This window comes from Lactuca serriola, chromosome 5, assembly GCF_051521515.1.
Source record: "Lactuca serriola cultivar US96UC23 chromosome 5, Lser_US96UC23_V15, whole genome shotgun sequence".
Classification (NCBI taxonomy): Eukaryota; Viridiplantae; Streptophyta; class Magnoliopsida; order Asterales; family Asteraceae; genus Lactuca; species Lactuca serriola.
Genome location: NC_136412.1, coordinates 39,477,731 through 39,497,342, shown reverse-complemented (window position 1 = coordinate 39,497,342; position 19,612 = coordinate 39,477,731). Strand labels below are relative to the sequence as shown.

Below are 19,612 nucleotides of genomic sequence, written 5' to 3'. Positions count from 1 at the left end.
TGCTTTCGTAAAACGCAGAACTTTTTGGTCGGAAGGAGGACATGTCTTCCCTCCTAAAAACTCAAAAGTCGAATATACATGAAAGGGCAATACGGTAATCTCGCACAAATTCCACCTAATAATCAGCCCCATCTCCTGGCCTAATTACAAAGATGACCCCACAATTGACAGCTACAGAACAGTGTTTGACTCCCCCCGACGATCTTGTTGTAAACCCACGGCCCTCTTATTAGACTCCACCAACACACACACACACATACACATACATACACACAAACAAGTGTTCTCCTTTTCTTGATTGATCACAGATTTCCGTTTGCTTTTTGGGTTGCTTGATTCGATCGCTGCTGGGTCTTGAAATCTGTTGAATCTTTGAAAGAAAGATCATCAAAAATGGCTTCCTATGGAGGGACAACACAAAAGTGTAAGGCTTGTGAAAAGACTGTTTACTTGGTGGATGAACTCACTGTTGATAATAAAGTTTATCACAGGGCTTGTTTCAGATGTCACCATTGCAAAAGCACCCTCAAGGTTTTCATCTTTCTTTTGACTTCTTATTTTAGTAAACCATGATCCCAACTTCGATTTAATCTGTTTTTGTTAGAATTATGCTCTAATATCTCTTTCTGATTCTTGAGTTTTATTGCATATATTAATTAGCACCTTTTCTGATCTGGGTTTTGTTTGATTATTGATTTAAAGTAACCAAAGTTGATTTTAATTATTGAAGGAGAGTTTATTAGTTTTAATGAATCTTTTATGTTTGATCCGGGTTTTCTGTGATCATTAATTTAAAGTGAAACAAGTTGATCTTTTGTTGAATCTTTTGCGCTTTTTTTGATCTTGGCTTACTGTGATTATTGATTTGAAATGACCAGTGTTCAAGTTTATGTTCATCTGATAAAGATTTATGAGCTATTTAAGTATTCTTTTTTTGGTTTTAATTAATATTTTTGCTATTTGTGATCTTAAATAGCCAGAACGGAATTTATTGATTCATCTGATGGAGTTTTATTGAAAACTCAGTTCATAATTTTGCTATTAATTATCTTGGTTTTGTGTAATTACGACATCCTTCGTATGAAAAAAAAAACACACACATTATAAAAGTAATATCTTTCGATTTTTTATTGCAGTTAAGTAATTACAGCTCTTTTGAAGGAGTATTATACTGTCAACCTCATTTTGATCAGCTCTTCAAATTGACTGGCAGTTTGGATAAGAGTTTTGAAGGTTAGTTTAGTCCTTTACTCTTAATTACTTACCAAAAAGTTATAAACATCGTTCAATAATGACAAAATAACAGAATCTTGCTACTAATTCACTCTGTTAGATCCAAATAATTGACCAAATGTGGAATTATGATTGTAATACGAGCAAGAACACACAGTAAATGTAGTGAAGAAGATGTTGAATGTTATATTATTATAGAGAAAAATACATCTTTGAGTCTATTACAAAATAATATTATAAGAAGTCTGTAATTGGTTTATAATCTAACCAATTACACATATGACAAAAACATAAAGCGATATCACTTTTCATGTCTTAACAGGTACCCCCAAAACAGTTAGAGTTGATAGATCTTCTGATCAGGTACTCCATAATTGGAAATGCTTTCTTTTAACCATTTAATGTAACAAAATTACATTTTTTTTGTTTCCCATTTTATGTTTGTTTAAAAAAGGGTTAAAAGAAGCATGTTCCATAGATTCTTAAAGTGATGTGACGCTAATATTTGTTATGTGAAAACTTTCAGGGCCAATCTAACAGTAAAGTATCGAGTATGTTTGGTGGAACACAAGACAAATGTGTTTCTTGCAAGAAAACCGTCTACCCTATTGAAAAGGTAAAGTAATAAACAAGAATTCGCATGAAATAGTTGAAATTAATTGATAAAGTTTCAATCTTTTTTAAAGATTCACAATCTTGATGATGTTTTTTCAGGTGGGTGTTGATGGAAATGCATACCACAAGGCATGTTTCAAGTGTAGCTATGGAGGGTGTCATATAAGTCCATCAAACTACGTGGCTCATGAGCATCAGCTTTATTGCAAGCATCACCATGCACAGCTTTTCATGGCGAAGGGAAATTTCAGTCAATTTGACAAGCAACATGAACCAAATCATGGAGTGCCCAATGGGGTGACTGAGAACACAACCGAAGTTTGATGATCTGAGATTAAATTCAAGATCGGGTTTCTGAATGTTAAACTATATTTTGAGAAGAGTTTTTGCAGTCTGTGTTTTTTCTTATGTTGTTCAAAGAAGATTATTTACAAGATTTGAACTTTTTTGAGTTTTGACTGCGTGTGTTGAGTGAATAACTTGTCATTACTGAATAAAGTTGGTGTGGGGTTGTAAGGATGTGTGGTTCTTGTGATTATTTGAGGCTTTTGATTGGTTTTTTTTTCTGTTGTCTTGTTATATTTCCATTCAATTTTCCTTCGATTTTGTTATATATATATGGATCTGTCACTACTTTTTTTGAAAGATAAAGTGATGCGTGACAACTCTTGAGCCAGATATAGGTTTATTGAATATTTTTCTCCAACGCATTTCATCAAACACCTTTCTGACAAGTGACAACTCATGAGCCAACCAAAGGTTCGTTTGTATGAGCTGTTAAAACACCGGCCATCACTGAAGCAAACTAAGAAAATTCACGCCCAGGTCATATTTAGATCATTAGTTAAAAGCAATAATCTTACTGGATCGTTAATTCGATCATACAGTGATCATGGGGAACTTAAATCCGCTAGGAAGGTATTCAGTAGATATCCATCGTTGCCACCCACTTTCTTATGGAATCTCATCATTCAAGCTTATTCGAAAACGGCGCGTAACAATGAATCACTGCATCTTTTCAAAGAAATGCTTCTGCTTGGTGGGTGCCACTCTTTAGCAGTTCCAGATGATTACACCTTTACGTTTACCATTACAGCTTGTTCACACCATCGGACACTGTTGGGTTTTGCTCAAAACTGTCATACAATGGTAATTAAACTTGGGTATGATTCAGATGTTTGTGTAGGCAACGCTTTAGTAAATATGTACGTTGTGTATTCAAGAACGGAATCTGCCCAGAAAGTGTTCGATGAAATGTCTCAACGAGATACAATTACCTGGACGAGTCTGGTCAAAGGGTATGCAACTGGTGGCAAGATACCGCAAGCAGAAGAACTGTTTGCGAAAATGCCTGAAAGAAACGAGGTATCGTGGGCAGTAATGATCGCGGGTTATGTCGGCCACAAGATGTATAATCATGCTTTGCGATGCTTTAATGAGATGTTGATTAATGGTGATGTCGAGCCCAATGAAGCAATTTATGTCAGCGTCCTTTCAGCTTGCGCTCATCTTGGTCAACTAAACCAAGGAAAATGGATCCATTTTTACTTAGACAAAAATGGCGTCCCAAAAACCTCAAACATCGCAACTGCTCTAATCGATATGTATGCAAAATGTGGGAAAATAGATTACGCGAAACAGGTTTTCAATGGAATAAACAAACGAGACCTTCTGACATGGACAAGCTTAATTTCAGGATTATCTATGCACGGACTTGGTAAAGACGCACTCCAGATGTTCACTGAAATGCTAGCAGAAAACATCAAACCAGATAACATCACCCTTGTTAGCGTTCTTAACGCATGTAGCCATTCAGGGAAAGTTAAAGAAGGAATCTTGATTTTCAATAATATGGAGCGATTATGGGGGATTTCACCCAAACTTGAACATTTTGGATGCTTGATAGACCTTTTAAGTCGCGCTGGTGAATTTGAAGATGCATTCAAAGCTGTTAAGAAAATGGGTATGGAACCTGATGGTGTTATTTATAGAGCATTGTTGAGTGCTTGTCGACTCCATGGAAATGCAGGTCTTGCAGAGAGGATTATTGAACATGTTACAAGAAGAGATGGTGGAGGGCATGTTCTGCTCTCGAATTTGTATGCTTCTTTGGGCCAATGGGATAATGTAAGAAAGATAAGAGAATCCAAGATTGATAAAGAGGGTGATTCGACTTCAACCCCGGGGTGTAGTTATATTGAGATCGATGGTGTTGTACATGAGTTTCTTGCTGCAGATAAGCTTCATCCTAGAATCAAAGAGATAAATTTGAAGCTAAATGAAGTTATGAGAAGAATAAGTTTAGAGATTGATGTGGGAGATTATTCACTTTTCCATACATGAATAGGTTATTGGTAAGCAATTATGATGTAGGGAACCCGAACCTAATGCTAATCAAACTAGGCCGAAAATGAGCACTTAACGGATTGACAAATTACAAACCGGACGGGTCCAGCTGAGGCCCGTCTGGTTTGCAATTTTAGAGTATTTTGGGCTTATTAGGAATTTTGAAGGGAACTTAGGGTTTTAGTCCTTTCCATATTTTTATTTGGATTTTGTTTCTTTTTTTTTACCTTAGGAGTCTTTAGGTTTCTAGATTACTATAAACAAAATAGTTGCTTTTAAATTATTTAGTAGTAAAGATTATACCATGAGTTGAGAATAAACACTTTGGAGTTTGGAAGGAATAAGGACTAAATTCTTTCCCCAAAAAAGAACAAAGACCCAACAAAGGTTGTTATTGTGATATTTGAGCAACTCCATTTTGTTTCCGATCATCTTTGTCCTCAATATCTTCTGTATCATTTGGTATTAGACAGCAACTTAGATGGTCAGTTGTAGTGGAAGACCCTATTGGCAACAAAAATCATCAAAACATCGGACATGGATATAATGCATGATATCAGGAATGGGTGTCATTGCATCTATATGCATGTTACAGGACTTCAAGGGAAGGAAAATTATCAAGGTGTATCGATTTCGTTTTTATTCATTAATCTGAAACGGTATTAGTTCAAATTTATTTATTAAAATATTTAAGTGAAGTAATTTTCATAAAAATGAAGAAAAGTTTTATAAAATGTTGTATTTTATAAAAGAATTGTAATCTTATATAAACTAGTAGGTGATCCCGGCCTTCACCCCCAATACGTTCTTTTTAAAGAAACACAAAAATCAGTACATTTAAAACAACAAAAAATTTAGAGGTCATAATAAATGCAAGGGACCAAAGTAGCAAAATCTTAGAAACATTTGTGACTAATATTTAATATATATAAAATGCAGGGAACCAAAAGTGACAAACATAAAATACAAGGGACCAAAAGTGGCAAATTCATGAAACTTTTATGGTATATATATATATATATATATATATATATATATATATATATATATATATATATATATATATATATATATATATATATATAATGTATGGACCAAAAGTGGCAAACATACAATACAAGGGACAAAAAATGAAATACATAAAACAAAAGGGACCAAAAGTGGTAACTTCTTAAAACTGTTGTGGCTAAACTATGAATCACAAAAATAAGGGACCAAAAGTGACAATTTCTTGAAACTGTTGTGGCTAAACTATGAAGCATAAAAAGTCATTATTCCTAAACGTGTTATCCTTTAAAGTAGTATACTAATTGGGTTAGATATATTGTGTATATGTTTTAATTATAAACTTTGTTTTATAAATGGACAAGTGTTATAAAAAGCCAATGACAACATGTTCTAGCTTTAGATTTGATATGATTTATGTTTTAATTCATTGAAACTTCAAATTATATTTTAAATATAGTTTAAATCACCAATTAGAATCATGTTTGATGGTATTAAATCATCATTTGAAGATAATTTCTTATCTTGAAGCTATTGCCAGTTCTAATAAAATTAATCAAAGTTTTGAAACTAGTATTTGGATGTTAGTTAATGATACAAGGTCATTAGAAGTGGAATAGAACGAATTAAAATTGATTTGGACAAGTTTTGGAAACTTAAAAGGAGTTACAACTCGAAGTGGTGTTGTCTAGAAAATCCATTCGACTGAGTGGAGCCACAAAGAAAATTCCCCTCGATTGAGTAAACCTGTGTGAAGGAAAACTAATCTTTTTTGTTTAAAGTCCAAGTCTACTTCAATTGCTTCCATTCTATTTCCATGATCTTAGAGATTACATGCAATGTTTAAAATGAGATGTTTGGGATTAAGATTGTTGGAATGTAATTTGTTAGTAATTACTCGAGTTATGTTTATTTGTAGGTGACAACTAGACAACCAAACAACATTAGAAGTAAAGTAGTATATTGCAACAAGTTTAGGTGGATTCATTACCCTAGAATACATGTCATTACTATATTTTGCTTACCTAAATTCTCCTTTATTTGGAATATCATATGTTTGTACTATGTGATCACTATGTTTTTTGCTTTAAACTTCACTTTAAACTTGCTCTTGTGCATCCACTTAGGATGGGTTATGAATTATATGATTTGGACACTTTGATTTGGGGTCATTGAACCTTTGTTTTAGCAAGTCAATGCTTGTATTATTTTGTTCATTGAACCTATGGTTTGCAAGCCAATGCTTGCATGATTTGGGACAAATGATAATGATGACATTCTAGATAGGACTCACTTGCACATGAAGCTAGCTACCTCTTGTGCGGTTTTTGTGTTATGGACACATGATCTTGACAATTAGAGTCCATATATGTAGAGTGTGTTATTCGCTACTTTTACATGGATTATTTCTCATCCTTATAACGAGTGAGGAGTGGGACATTGAGATTGACTTGAGTATCAGAAGTAAAAACATATGCATTGCATACTTGAAATTGTGGATTTGTTTTTTATGTTTACCAATGCCTACACTTTAATGTGTCTTTCCCCAAATGATAAGTATTTACTAAACTTTTGACTTGAGTATCAGAAGTAAAAATCTTTAAGGGGTTTGACTTTGGGATTTGATTGTTGACTTATCTAATATATTAAGAATTAATGTCAATAATATTCACCGACTTTCCAAGTCTAACCTACGTATTTTGTCAAGTATTGGATTTGAAGACTTAGTCAAAGACCGAATATAAAATTTAGATTTTGCATATTTAGAAGATGTATAATTAAGATTTAAAATGTATGTAAAATTGTTTACTCTATCTTTGTTTCTTGATTATACTGATTCACTCTATATGCCTTAACACTTTAAACTTTTAAATGTTGAGGACTTTACCGTTTAAAGGGGTGTTTGGGATTACTTTTTGATGTTAAAAGTTCTTTTTGTAAAATGATTTTTTGGCTAGTAACTTTTTTCAAAAGATAGTTTTTAAAATGTGTTTGTATTTGTTTTTAAGGTAAGAATCATCTTTTCATGTTAAAAAGTCCCAAAAGTCACAAAAAGATAGGAATTTATGACTATTGAAACACTAAGTTTTCCTTCTACACAAAAAGTTATTTTAAAAGATCTTTTGCATTATTCAAACATCTTTTAACTTTTTGGAAAAGTTAAAAAACAAAAGTTGTTTTAAAAACAATCACAAACATGCTCTAAGTCCATTATATGCAATTTTTTCTCTTAAAATGACTTTGTTTTTCAAATTAATACAAACTTTTTATCTTCAAATAATTATGTAAAGTAGCTCATACTATGGATTATAAGTAATCATAATTTTGTTTACAAGTACATGAAGTCAATATACAAAGACTCTTCATACCAGACCCAAAGTTAAGTTTCTTCCTAGCATTGCGCCTCCCTCTATCATTTGGGCCTCAAGGCAACCCTCGGTTTCCACAACTCAACATATTTACTTGAACAATTTTTTCTTTGAAATCAAGATTGCGATTATAAAATAATGAGATATTCAAAATTAGGAACATATTCAGGAATCAAGATTTCTATTACAAAAGTGGGGAGACAATGTTCTTAAGAATTTGAAAGCAACAAAAACTTAACCTTTCTCCTTTGGATCCATCTTACCCGTATTGGGGAATGTTCTAAGAATCACTCGGTTGAGATACAATTGAACAATGAACATGAACTACTTTAGCACAAGATTAGATACATATTTGACTAAAAAAAACAATAGTTATATAAATCACACAGCTGGAAAGTATTTGTTGAGATTGAATGGCAATGAGTAAAACTCTTCACTTCTTGAGTCAGTGTGGAACGATCTAAACTTGTCCCACCAATGCTTGCCCCTGTCTTTTCTTATCGAACTATCCTTGTGAAGTGTATTATCAAGAAAATACGCCACAACACCAGCCACAAAAGCTTCCGATGAAAATGGAACATTCACCATGTTGTTAAACTACAAAAAACAACATAAATCGAGGTCAATTATTGTATAGATAGGCCAAGATCAAAACTTTCTTTCGTGGGGTCTCCTAGATTTCAATTCTTTCTTGAAAGATCTAAAAATCTTGGAAAAATACTAAAAATTAGGTTATTAATGTACGCACCCATCTTCCTGAAGTGTGAACAGGGCCATATCCATTAATCGCTTCGTATTCGTTGAAATATTGGGGTACAGACAAGCCCAAAAAGATTGAAAACCCGAGTATGAATTTTGTTCGGAAGCTGTTAAGGTTGCAGAATTGAAGGAAACTCAAACCCGATGAACCTACAGAAACATGAAAAGACATAATTGCCCTCGGAGTTACTTCTAATGAATTAATAAAAGGTTCGCGGATTGGATATTTATGTAAACGTACCCACGTAAGCGAAGAAAAGGCAGTAAAGAGCAGCGACAATTGGTGCAGGAATTGACGCAAAGACTGCTCCAAATTTACCTGTCAATCGTTTCCAAAAGTTTAGGAATATGATAATTTTAAAATTAAATAAAAGGGTAAAATTGGAAAAGAAAATACCAAGAACGGAGAAGAAAATCATGAACCCTGCTGAGATTTGTACAACTCTTCGACTTCCTACACGGGTCACAGCCAATAGTCCCGCATTCTCACTGCAAATAACAAATCATAAACTCTTCATTCTTTTTTTTTTTTTATAAAAGTAGTGAGTAATTTCGAAGCTAAATTTTTTTTTTTTGAGATTTGTCACTTACATAGAGACAGAAGATCCAGTTACTGTTCCAAACAAGCCAGACAACAAAATGCCAATTCCCTAACAACAAAAGAAAAGACAAACATATTTGTCTTTTTTTTTTTCTTTTTGTAAAAAAAATATAATTATTTTTAACTAAAAGTTAAAAAGAATTATAATTACCTGCCAACCAACACCACGGCTTAGAATAGATGGAGGCAAGGGGGTTGCACTTGCATACCGTGAAACCGCAATGAATCCACCAGTTGACTGAATCATATAATTGAAATGTGTAAAAATGTAAATAATAACGATTTTAACTTTTAACAATGTTAGCAAAAAGAAAAAAAAAGTCAAACGGTCAAACGGACCTCTACAAGGGTAACAAAAGCAGTCATCATCATAGCAAAAGCTTCACCAGCATCAAAAGAAGGTGCACCCCATTGAAATGGATATGGAATTTTTATCCTTAAAAGTATTAACAAAAAAAAAAGCGTTACAAAATTAAATAAAAAAATTTAGAGCTAAATTAATAGTGTGTAATAAGTAACTAACCACGGTGCAGCATCGATTAATCCAGAACGATCAGTACGACAACTTGTTTGTGTTTTTGGTGCCGTATGATTGTAGGCCCCACCAACCGTAAGCAAATGAGCATAAATCCAAACAATTGCAATCGATGCCACAACTGAAAATTTCTCAAAGATCCCTTTTCCCGAATGTATCAAATGAGGCAAATACTACACATAAACAAAACAAACCAAATTTAGTACTTTTTGTATTAAGTTGTTCTTTTCTTTCTGACTCATATATAGCTTACCAGATTAAGTGCATAGTAATGCATTAAAATATGACAATATTATTACCTGCGACAAGACGACTACAAAGATGAGTTGAGGAAGCCCGATTTCGACGCATCTTGCAACCTAAAAAAGACAAGACAAGTTTAATTTACGTATTTAGCTAAAAATGTGATCATGAGAAGAAATGATTTCTTTATTTTTTTTTTTTTATACTTACCCCGGGGAATCCAAATTCATAGAGCCCAAAACCAGCAAGAGCCACCAAAGGAGCAGCAGAAAGAGGACTCAAAAATCTATAATGATGTTAAAGAAAGAAAGCTACTGTTAGCTAAATGAAAATTAGGTCAAAGCATATCCAAATATTCCATTTATTGAGTATTTGATATTTCTCATCGTATAAGGTCATAATACTCACACGAAAACCGTGTTATCAGATTTGTTGACTAAAACAGTAATATGAAAGAAAGATTTTGTCCCAGATTGATAGATTGTAGAAAGGTAAAGTGGGCCCGTAGTTATTCTCCGGTTTTTGGAGTTTTCCATGTATATTCTTGTAGTCTTATTTCTCTAAAAACATTTTGCCAACAAAGTGGTTATTAAGATATATGTAAATTTAAGTGTATATCGGTAGCTTTAATCAACTGATTGTTTAATTATGATTATGATTATTTAAAGTTGCAATAATCAATTATGAACCAACCTTGCAACATTTCGCCACAGACCACTGAACCCTAGAACAATTTGAAGAGTTGAAGCAACAATCAAAGCACCTTGGATTGCCCGCATTGTTTTCTTGAATTTCTGAAAGAAAATCAAGATTTTGTTTCTTGATCACTATTTACTCATTTCAAGATGAATTTTGGTATTTCAATTTTCAAGCACCCATTTAGAGATTCACCTCTATAGGATCTGGATCATTCCATCTATTATTCAAGATGATTGAGATTGTGGGCGCAACAAAAGTATATGAACCCCCAATTACGGCTGGTAACCTAGTACCAAACAAAGTTTGTAGCAACGTGTTCCACCCGGCAACAAAAAGTAGTGTTTGAATGACTTGTGCTTTCTCCTCCTGATAGAATTTATTAAAAAAAAAGTTATTATTGAGTATTGAATTACTAGAAACATGAACAATATGTTTTTTAATTTTAATTTTTTTAATGTCTTACGTTTCCGCCGCCCATTTGAGGAACAAGAGCTGTCGGAATAATAACCGTTGTGCCGAGCATTACTAGATAATGCTGAAACCCGAGTAGAATAGCTTCAGCTGTACAAAAAGAAAGGATAACATAACCTTAATTTCTCGGAATATGCTAAAGTATAAAGAACGAAATTAGAAACTAGATGCGAAGAATATTTGTAGGAATTAATAAAAGTAAATGGTAAAGTTTGAATTAAATAAGAAACATGGAATGATTGTACAGGAATCAGAATGAATTTGGTACCAGATATGCGAGCCTTAAAGAAACCCTAAAACAACCTAATTTAGAACAACCCACTTGCCATATAAAGAATCTGAAATAACTTTTTTCAAAAAGAGGAACATGAACATCTATCTATACTGAAACAAACTTACGCCATGGGGGTGGACTTGTAATGCAGTAAGTCACACCAAGAAGCTGATCTTTGGGTGGGTGTGGTGCTGGCTCGTCGGATTTTCCTCCGCCTCCACCTCCGGCCATCTTTCTTTTCCGGCCAAGTTATGATATCACGCCCAAATCTGCAATGAAGAAACCCAGATCGAAAATGGTTGATTATATAATGATATTTGTGGGAAAAGAGTGGAAAGAGTGAAGAAATTGGGATTGGGGGAGTACTTATGGAGCTAAAAATGCAATGATTTTGATTTTGATAAAGAAACGATGAAAACAAATGACAAAAAATATGAGCAAACAACCCACATGGAGTAGTAGTAATGGACACACCCACTACTCACTACAGGTGTGTAATTTGTTAAAATGGAGAAACGACAAACAGGGTAATTGATGCGTTTTAGTGTGTGTGTGTGTTTACAGTGTGAATCAAGGGAAGTAACAATTTCAAGAAAATAGTGTCATCAAAAAAATTAAATGCAAAAGGGAAACGATTTTTATATTCAGAGGCAAAACTGCAGCTTTTTGTTTCATTCAATCATGCTAATTTAATCAAGAAAGCTACTTTTCACCGGTATTTAATTTTCTTTACTCGTGGAGCAGTGTACAGATGAATGACATAGATTTATGATGGATTATGAGTTACGAAAATCTTTTAGATAAAAGTATTTAAGTGAGAAAGTTTGTAAATTATATAAAACAAAAGAACGAAAGAGATGGGCATGCTACCAAAAATCAAGAAATTACGACACCCCACCAAGAAAACTTTTCAAAAAGTGTTCCTTTTATGATGATTTGTCAACCATTTTTGCAAAAGAAACAGGGGTAAAAGGGGAATTGGTATTTAGTGGATATTTTTTTATAAGGATATTGTCTTTAAAAGATTACTATTTGCTAATGAGACAACTCGTATATAAACTTCAAATTCAAAAAGTTACATATGTTATTAATGTTAAAAAGTTTAGATTATTGGGAGATAATGCAATTATTGGTTTTTGTTTAAATAGCTGAAAATTTCTAAAATAATAAAATATGTTGAAAATGAATCTCCTATTAATTCCACACTTAACCAATGAATTACAAAATATCAATCAATTGATAATCTACAAGAAGTTAGAAATGGATTGTCTAGAACATCACTTTTATATAAAACTAATTAATAAAGTTTGAAAAAACATGAAGAATCTTTTAAACTGACAAGTAATGATATTTTCTTCTTGAAAATACTAGCTCATAAAATTAAAAAAAAAAAATTGTTTCAATAAATTTACACCTAAATCTAGCTCATAATAAATGAATGTTGAATTTATTATTCTCTCGTACTCTCTTCTTTTTTGACCACACAATACTTTGAAATTCTCGATTTGGAATTTCTTAAAAGTTATCATTTTTTATAATATGGATGAATTTAAAATATCATATTATATTTGAATAGTAAATTCGGTATATGTCGACTAGAATAAACTATTGCAAGATAGAAAAAATGAAAGTTTTTTTTTGTTCCTTTAATATGAAAGTGTTTAAAGCGATTTACTACAAACAAGTTACTAGTAATACTACATGGTAAATTAAGATGTCATTTTTTTTAATTTTCTTGTTAGTTTTTGTCACGTTTTTGGATAAGAATTAGCCGAAGATCAGTGTTGACTTCTAGTGTTCCATGATGGTCGATAGATATCAACATGAGGTGTTCTAACTCAATATCGTTATTTTAGGGAGTGACATCGGACTTGATTATAGTGATCTAGTTGAATTTGATGATAAATTTGTGTGTTATAAGATTGTTTTTCAAATTCATTAGCCATTAAGTAATGGTTTACGCTTAATATTCTTGGTTTTTCTTTGCATGATGAGCGATCAAAGGTGAGAAATTCATGGGAAAAGAAACAAAATCAAATCAAAGCATTAGAATGGTCGTTGTTACAATTGATGAAAAGAAAATTTGATTAAAAAAGAAAAAACTAGTTAACTATATAGACCATTTGTGTAATGTACTTAAATTTTATTTTATAGCACCTAAAACGGATCGAGACTAGTGAGTGACCCATGGACAATCCGTATTGAAAAATCAAAAAGTGGTTTATATCGTAGACCCCATTATTAAAGCAATAAAGCAAATTGAATGAAAAGGAGCCCCAAATTCAACAAAGGGATGCATTGGATGTACAAAACAATACCTACACTTTTTGTAAAAACTATAAATTAAAAGGACACCGACACATTCTCTTTTTAAATAATTAACGCCATTCCTAATATTTATAATTATTATTATTATAATATATATAGAAGACTAAATACATATTGTACAATTATTTTTCCTCTTTTTACAAATAGGCAGTTCATTTTAGACAAAAATACCCTCTTCATCTTTTCATCGTCTTCACACGACCCCCTTCTCCTCTCTCTTCCTTATTCAAAATGAACAGTGAGGCAATAATTTTTTATTTGTCATCTTCAAGACTTAAACAATCATGACTTGTTGTTTTCATTCTTTACCATGAAGCAATATTCTTTTTTACTCATCATATTTAACATAGCGACCTTCATTTTACATTCTTTATGATGAATACCATCATTGATGTCATTATATATGTCTATAATATATTGTCCCATTATGGGAGTAAAATCGGCTTTCATCGCACATGAACCATTTGAGTTATAGAATTAATTTCAAATGTAAAAATTATAACAGATGTGTAGGGGAGGAATTCTCCAAATAGAACGGTAAACAGAGCAACGAGGCTATGTGTGTGTTCTTTTTTTGTTTAATTTGTATTAGTGTTTTTACGATTCATAAAAATAAATTGGTAATTTATAATATTTTGTTCTTTAATGTTTTAGTTTACTAAACACTATATAAATAAGCTGTCATGTCTTCTTCAGTTGAGTCCTATCATATTAGTCCCGTCTTTCATTTTGTCGCATATGTCAAACACAACTAAAAAAAAAACTTGCAGTTTTAGTCATAAGTATGAACAAGTTTTACATTAACTCAACTCCAATTATACATAAAAGAAAATTTCCACAACTGATACATATGTTTATAGTAGTTGGAATTTGATGATATCAAATCTAAACCGTTTATGATAATTTTGAATTATACATATTTATAAAGAGAAATTCCACAAAAGTCATTAAGTTCATACGAATATTGGAATTTAACATTACGTTACTTTTTATTTAATTTTGGACACTTTGTTTTTCAATTTGTTTTAATGTTGGTTATTTACCTGGTCAATCGGTTGCTAAATGACGTGACATGCTGACATTGCAATCTTTGATGATGTGACTATCAAAAGATAAATCGGATCCAGATCCATCTTCTATTTATGTATTTTATTCACATGTTTATTATGTTTAATCTTCTAGATAATTATAGATTTAGTCTTCCTCAGTTGTTGTAACGGATCCATGTTAATCGGATCTCCTTGTGTATATGTAACGATCTAATTTACTGTGAATACAAGTTTTCTCTATTCAATTATATGGTATCAGAGCAGGTCTCTTCTTTTCCTCTAAACATATTTCTCAATCGCTGATCTCATGACTACTGAAACAAACTCCTCCTCATCTGTTGTCAACTCTCTTCCCCTCTCTACAAATTCTCTAACCCTAGTTCAATTTCCTTCCTCACTGAAATTGAACTCTACCAATTACATGAGCTGGAAGACACAGATTGAAGCCCTACTGTAACAACCCGAAATTTCCATTCTGTACAACATACCAAGTCAATAGAAATTCAAACTCATTCCTGCTATAATTCAGCACAATTTAGAGTCCGTTTGAGAGTTCTGAGTCTTGAGCACTTAAGGAAAAAGTGTCGGGGTTTATCTGCTGAATTTATAGCGCAAAGACCGAGCCTTAAGTACATTAACCATGAGTTCACGGCCACCACATGGGAGTTTACGGCCATAAACTCCATATGGGCCGTAAACTCAGCTTATATGGTGAAGATGAAGGTCATTTGTTCATTTCTTTCATTTCCTTGGCCCAAACCCTCTCAAGTACCATCCCGATCTTCGTCCCCGATCTTCAAAACTCGTAAGTGTCTCGCCCTAACTAGTTGATATCTTAGATGATCTAGTAATCTTACATGATTTCATCCGTGAAATCATTCCATTTTATAGATTTTCAAGATCCACCAAGAACACGCACTCGTGTTCTTGGCCAATATCGACCATTTGAGCTCGTAGATTGTAAGTACACTTGATCCAACTCACTGTACACCATGCTTATCATATTTAGAGCTTAGAAAACATAAGAAATCATGGGATTCAAGGAGTTTACGGCCAAGACATGTTCTTGGGTCGTAAACCCCTTTTAAGGGTGCAAATGACACCGTAACACCTTAGTAAGCCTTGGTTAGTGACATAGAACCTTACCCCATCGACCTAAGGACCAAGATTCACGAAATGGTACTCCTTACCATGAGTTTACGGCCGTAAACTCATGGGGGAGTGGTCCCAGGGCCGTGAACACCCAACAAGGCCATTTTAGGACCTTAAACCCACCCAAACTCTTGTTTAAAGTTTTGGAGCACTTAACCAATTAAGCCCTTAGAGTTTTAAGTCCCTTTTGGTGACCAATGGAGAGTTTACGGCCAGGAGTAAACTCCCTTGGGCCGTAAAATCCAATAAAGATGGTCATTGGACCATAAACTCCCGTATGAGGCTTTGCACTCCTTAGTTGCAACCCGATAGCCTCCTAGCACTTGACCAAAGTGTTTTCCTTGCAATAGGATGTTCATACATGTTTAATTAGTGTTATAATCACTAATTGTTTATACACATATGTCTTCATATGTAATTAGGATCATTGTGTGTGTCGGCACTCTTGCCCCTACCATTGTTCCACTGATCACCAGTGCGACTACTTCTCTTGAAGCCTGGAAAATCTTATCAAACACCTATGCTAAACCATCTCGAGGCCACATCAAGCAACTACAGCATCGCCTCAAACAAACAACTAAAACATCTAATCAGTCAATTACATACTACATGTAAACCATCAAAACAATTGTTGATGAGTTAAGCATCTTGGGCAAGCAAATGGATCAGGAAGACATCACAGACGCCATCCTCACAGGTCTTGAATCTACATCCTACAAACCTGTCATTGAAGCCATCCATGCACGTGATACACCTATATCCTTCTCTGGACTTCATGAAAAGCTCATCAATCATGAACTTTCCCTAATTCAAACACCTCTCATCCCTACCACTATTCACCACCCTACTACTGCCTTTGCTGCTAACAAAAGACCTCCCAACAGGCCATGGTACAATCGTTCCACTTCCAACAATAACGCCATCTTACCCACCCCTACTTTATTGAAACTTCCTTGTCTCTTCTCTCTCATGCACAAATGTCATTAAAATTTTGGTCTTTTGCTGTCACAACAGCCACCTATCTAATTAATCAATTACCCACAAACACCCTTAATAACACCTCCCCATATTTCCAACTTTTTCAAAAACATCCAAACTATACAAAACTAAGGAGTTTTGGTTGTCTTGCTTACCCATGGTTACGACCTTATACCAATCACAAACTTCAATCCCGCTCCAAACCATGCATCCTCATTAGCTACTCCTCTTCTCAAAGTGCATATCACCTCTTAGATCCTATTACCAACAGAATTTACACATCTAGACACGTATACTTCGTTGAATATGATTTTCCTTATACTAGACTTACAAATACCAACCCATCATCCATCCCTGAACCATATACTTTACTTCACCTACAATTACTTCCACTTTCACCTTCACCAAATATTCCACCACTTGTCACACCACCCCTCTCCTCCTCTCTCCTCATAATCTGATTCACTTTCCACACCACAGTCTTCTCCTACCTCATCTACCTCTACCTCTCACCAATCTCCATCCACCTATATTGACTTTAACGAGTCCATCCACTCACAACCTGGTCCTAATACACCCACATCAAATTCCGTACCCACCCAATCTCATGACACAACTAAAATCATCACTCGCAATAATCCTAAACCCAACTCAAAATATCACAATAATGATTTCATTCTTTATCATGCTACTCCCTCCTCCTTTCCATAACCTCATACAATCACTCAAGCTTTGAAACAACCTCCATGGCGCAAGGCTATGCAAACTGAGTATGATGCTCTTATCAATAATAATACTTGGACACTTGTCCCTCATGATTCAGCTCCTAATCTAATTGGATGCAAATGGGTATATTGTACCAAATACAAACCTGATGGTTCTCTTGATCGCCTTAAAGCTAGACTAGTAGCCAAAGGTTTTCATCAATGACCAGGACTTGATTATGGTGAAACCTTTAGTCCGATCCTCAAACCTGCCTCCCTTAGACTCGTTCTTTCCTTAGCTACTTCTCAAAACTGGTGCTTGCGCCAGCTAGATGTAAACAATGCCTTTTTGCAAGGACATCTCACCGAATCTGTTTACATGTCTCAGCCTCCAGGTTTCATTGACTCCACCTTCCCTGACCATGTTTGCAAACTAAATAAAGCTATCTATGGTCTTCGCCAAGCCTCTCGTGCTTGGTATCATGAACTTAAATCTTACTTACTTTCTTTAAACTTCAAACCAACCATCTCTGATTCCTCCCTGTTTGTTTATCAATCAGCATCTTCTCCCATCTATACTCTTGTTTATGTAGACGATATAATAATCACTGGTCCAAACTCGTCTCATGTTTCAGCCTTTATCACTTCCCTTGCTAAACGCTTTTCTATCAAAGACTTAGGAACTCTTTCTTATTTTCTCGAAGTCGAAGTTGTTCATCATTCTCATGGCCTTTTTCTTTCTCAAACTAAATACATTCTTGATCTTCTTCACAAAGCCAATATGACTGATTGTAAAGCATCAACCACTCCGATGTCAAGCTCTATATCTCTTACTATTGATGATGGAAAACCTATCTCTAATGTTACAGATTACAAGTCACATGTTGGAGCTCTTCAATACTTATCAATCACAAGACCAGATATTGCTTTTGTTGTTAACAAACTCTCACAGTTTATGCATCGCCCAACTGATATGCACTGGTCAGCACTCAAAAGATTACTACGATATCTACAAGGAACAATGAATCATGGTCTTCTTATCCAGCGTAAGTCTCCACGACAGCTACATGCTTTCACTGATGTTGATTGGGCAGGTGATAAACAAACTTACCGCAACACTTCAGGTTATATTGTCTATCTTGGATCTAACCCAATCTCTTGGAGCTCTAAACGCCATCCAACCTTAGCTCGCTCGTCCACTGAAGATGAATTTAGGGTTGTTGCCTCTACAACTACTGAAATACAATGGTTGATATCCTTATTATCTGAACTTGGTTATCAGTCAATTACTACCCCAACCATTTTTTGTGACAATCTCAGTGCTACACATTATTCAGTCAACCCTGTTTTTCATTCTCGCATGAAACATTTAGCACTTGATTTTCATTTTGTAAGGGAAAAAGTACAAGCCGGATCCATTCGTGTCACTCACATCAATGGTGATGATCAGTTAGCCGATGCTCTCACTAAACCTCTACTATGTCACCGATTTAACACTTTTATTTCCAAGATTGGTCTCCTCTCACTCTCACGATCGTCCATCTTGCGGGAGCATATCAAAAGATAAACCGGATCCAGATCCATCTTCCATTTATGTATTTTATTCACATGTTTATTATGTTTAATCTTCTAGATTATTACAGATTTAGTCTTCCTTAATTGTTGTAACTGATCCATGTTAATCGGATCTCCTTGTGTATATGTAACGATCTAATTTACTGTGAAATACAAGTTTTCTCTATTCAATTATAGTGACAACTAACATGGCATGCTAAAGTGATATAATTTACTGACCTCATATTTTGGGTGTAAATACGTTAAAGCCATTAAATCCAAACATCTTTAAAAAAATTATCTATTAATATAATTTAGCTACCAAAAGAACTTTGTACTAATCGTATCAAGTGTAATGGAAATGTGTTTATTAGTCAGTTGGTCGAGGATTCGAGTTATATAATAGATAAATGTTTAGATTCAAAAGTAGGATTAAAAATATAGGTATCGGTTGTTTAAAGAAAAGGATTAACCATCTTTCATATACTACACACCATAGAGGATTAAAAATGTGGCACATACAAGAATTGTTTCAACAAATTTCTAGGAAAAAAAAAAAAGAATATTGGTCTTTTCCTTTCAATACAATAATTGATATATAGCTGGCATCATGCGACTTGTAACTAGATGACAATATTTCCCCACCACACGGCTCCCGCAATGCTTATTTTTTGAGACATTATGACTTATATACTTT

At 33.9% G+C, this 19,612-nt stretch overlaps 2 protein-coding genes and 1 pseudogene across 2 annotated transcripts; 2 read left to right on the top strand and 1 right to left on the bottom strand.

Annotated features, from left to right (window-relative positions):
* The first annotated feature begins 248 nt into the window (after nt 1–248).
* Nucleotides 249–2,414, top strand: LOC145052346 (LIM domain-containing protein WLIM1-like). Its single transcript, XM_079000152.1, has 5 exons — nt 249–531; nt 1,137–1,233; nt 1,556–1,596; nt 1,760–1,849; nt 1,948–2,414. The coding sequence occupies exons 1-5, from the start codon at nt 394–396 to the stop codon at nt 2,170–2,172; spliced, it is 591 nt and encodes a 196-aa protein (XP_078856278.1). The 5' UTR covers nt 249–393; the 3' UTR covers nt 2,173–2,414.
* Nucleotides 2,415–2,506: 92 nt separating this feature from the next.
* LOC145052345 (pentatricopeptide repeat-containing protein At5g66520 pseudogene) lies at nt 2,507–4,316 on the top strand (annotated as a pseudogene).
* A 3,416-nt stretch (nt 4,317–7,732) lies between these two features.
* On the bottom strand, nt 7,733–11,752 carry LOC145052344 (nucleobase-ascorbate transporter 6-like). The gene is made up of 15 exons (XM_079000151.1): nt 11,517–11,752; nt 11,276–11,419; nt 10,869–10,966; nt 10,598–10,771; nt 10,400–10,500; nt 9,917–9,992; nt 9,763–9,822; nt 9,452–9,636; nt 9,268–9,364; nt 9,080–9,166; nt 8,919–8,977; nt 8,725–8,816; nt 8,569–8,646; nt 8,317–8,477; nt 7,733–8,165 (listed from the first exon to the last, which is right to left on the bottom strand). The coding sequence occupies exons 2-15, from the start codon at nt 11,379–11,381 to the stop codon at nt 7,950–7,952; spliced, it is 1,590 nt and encodes a 529-aa protein (XP_078856277.1). The 5' UTR covers nt 11,382–11,419; nt 11,517–11,752; the 3' UTR covers nt 7,733–7,949.
* Between the last annotated feature and the right edge of the window lie 7,860 nt (nt 11,753–19,612).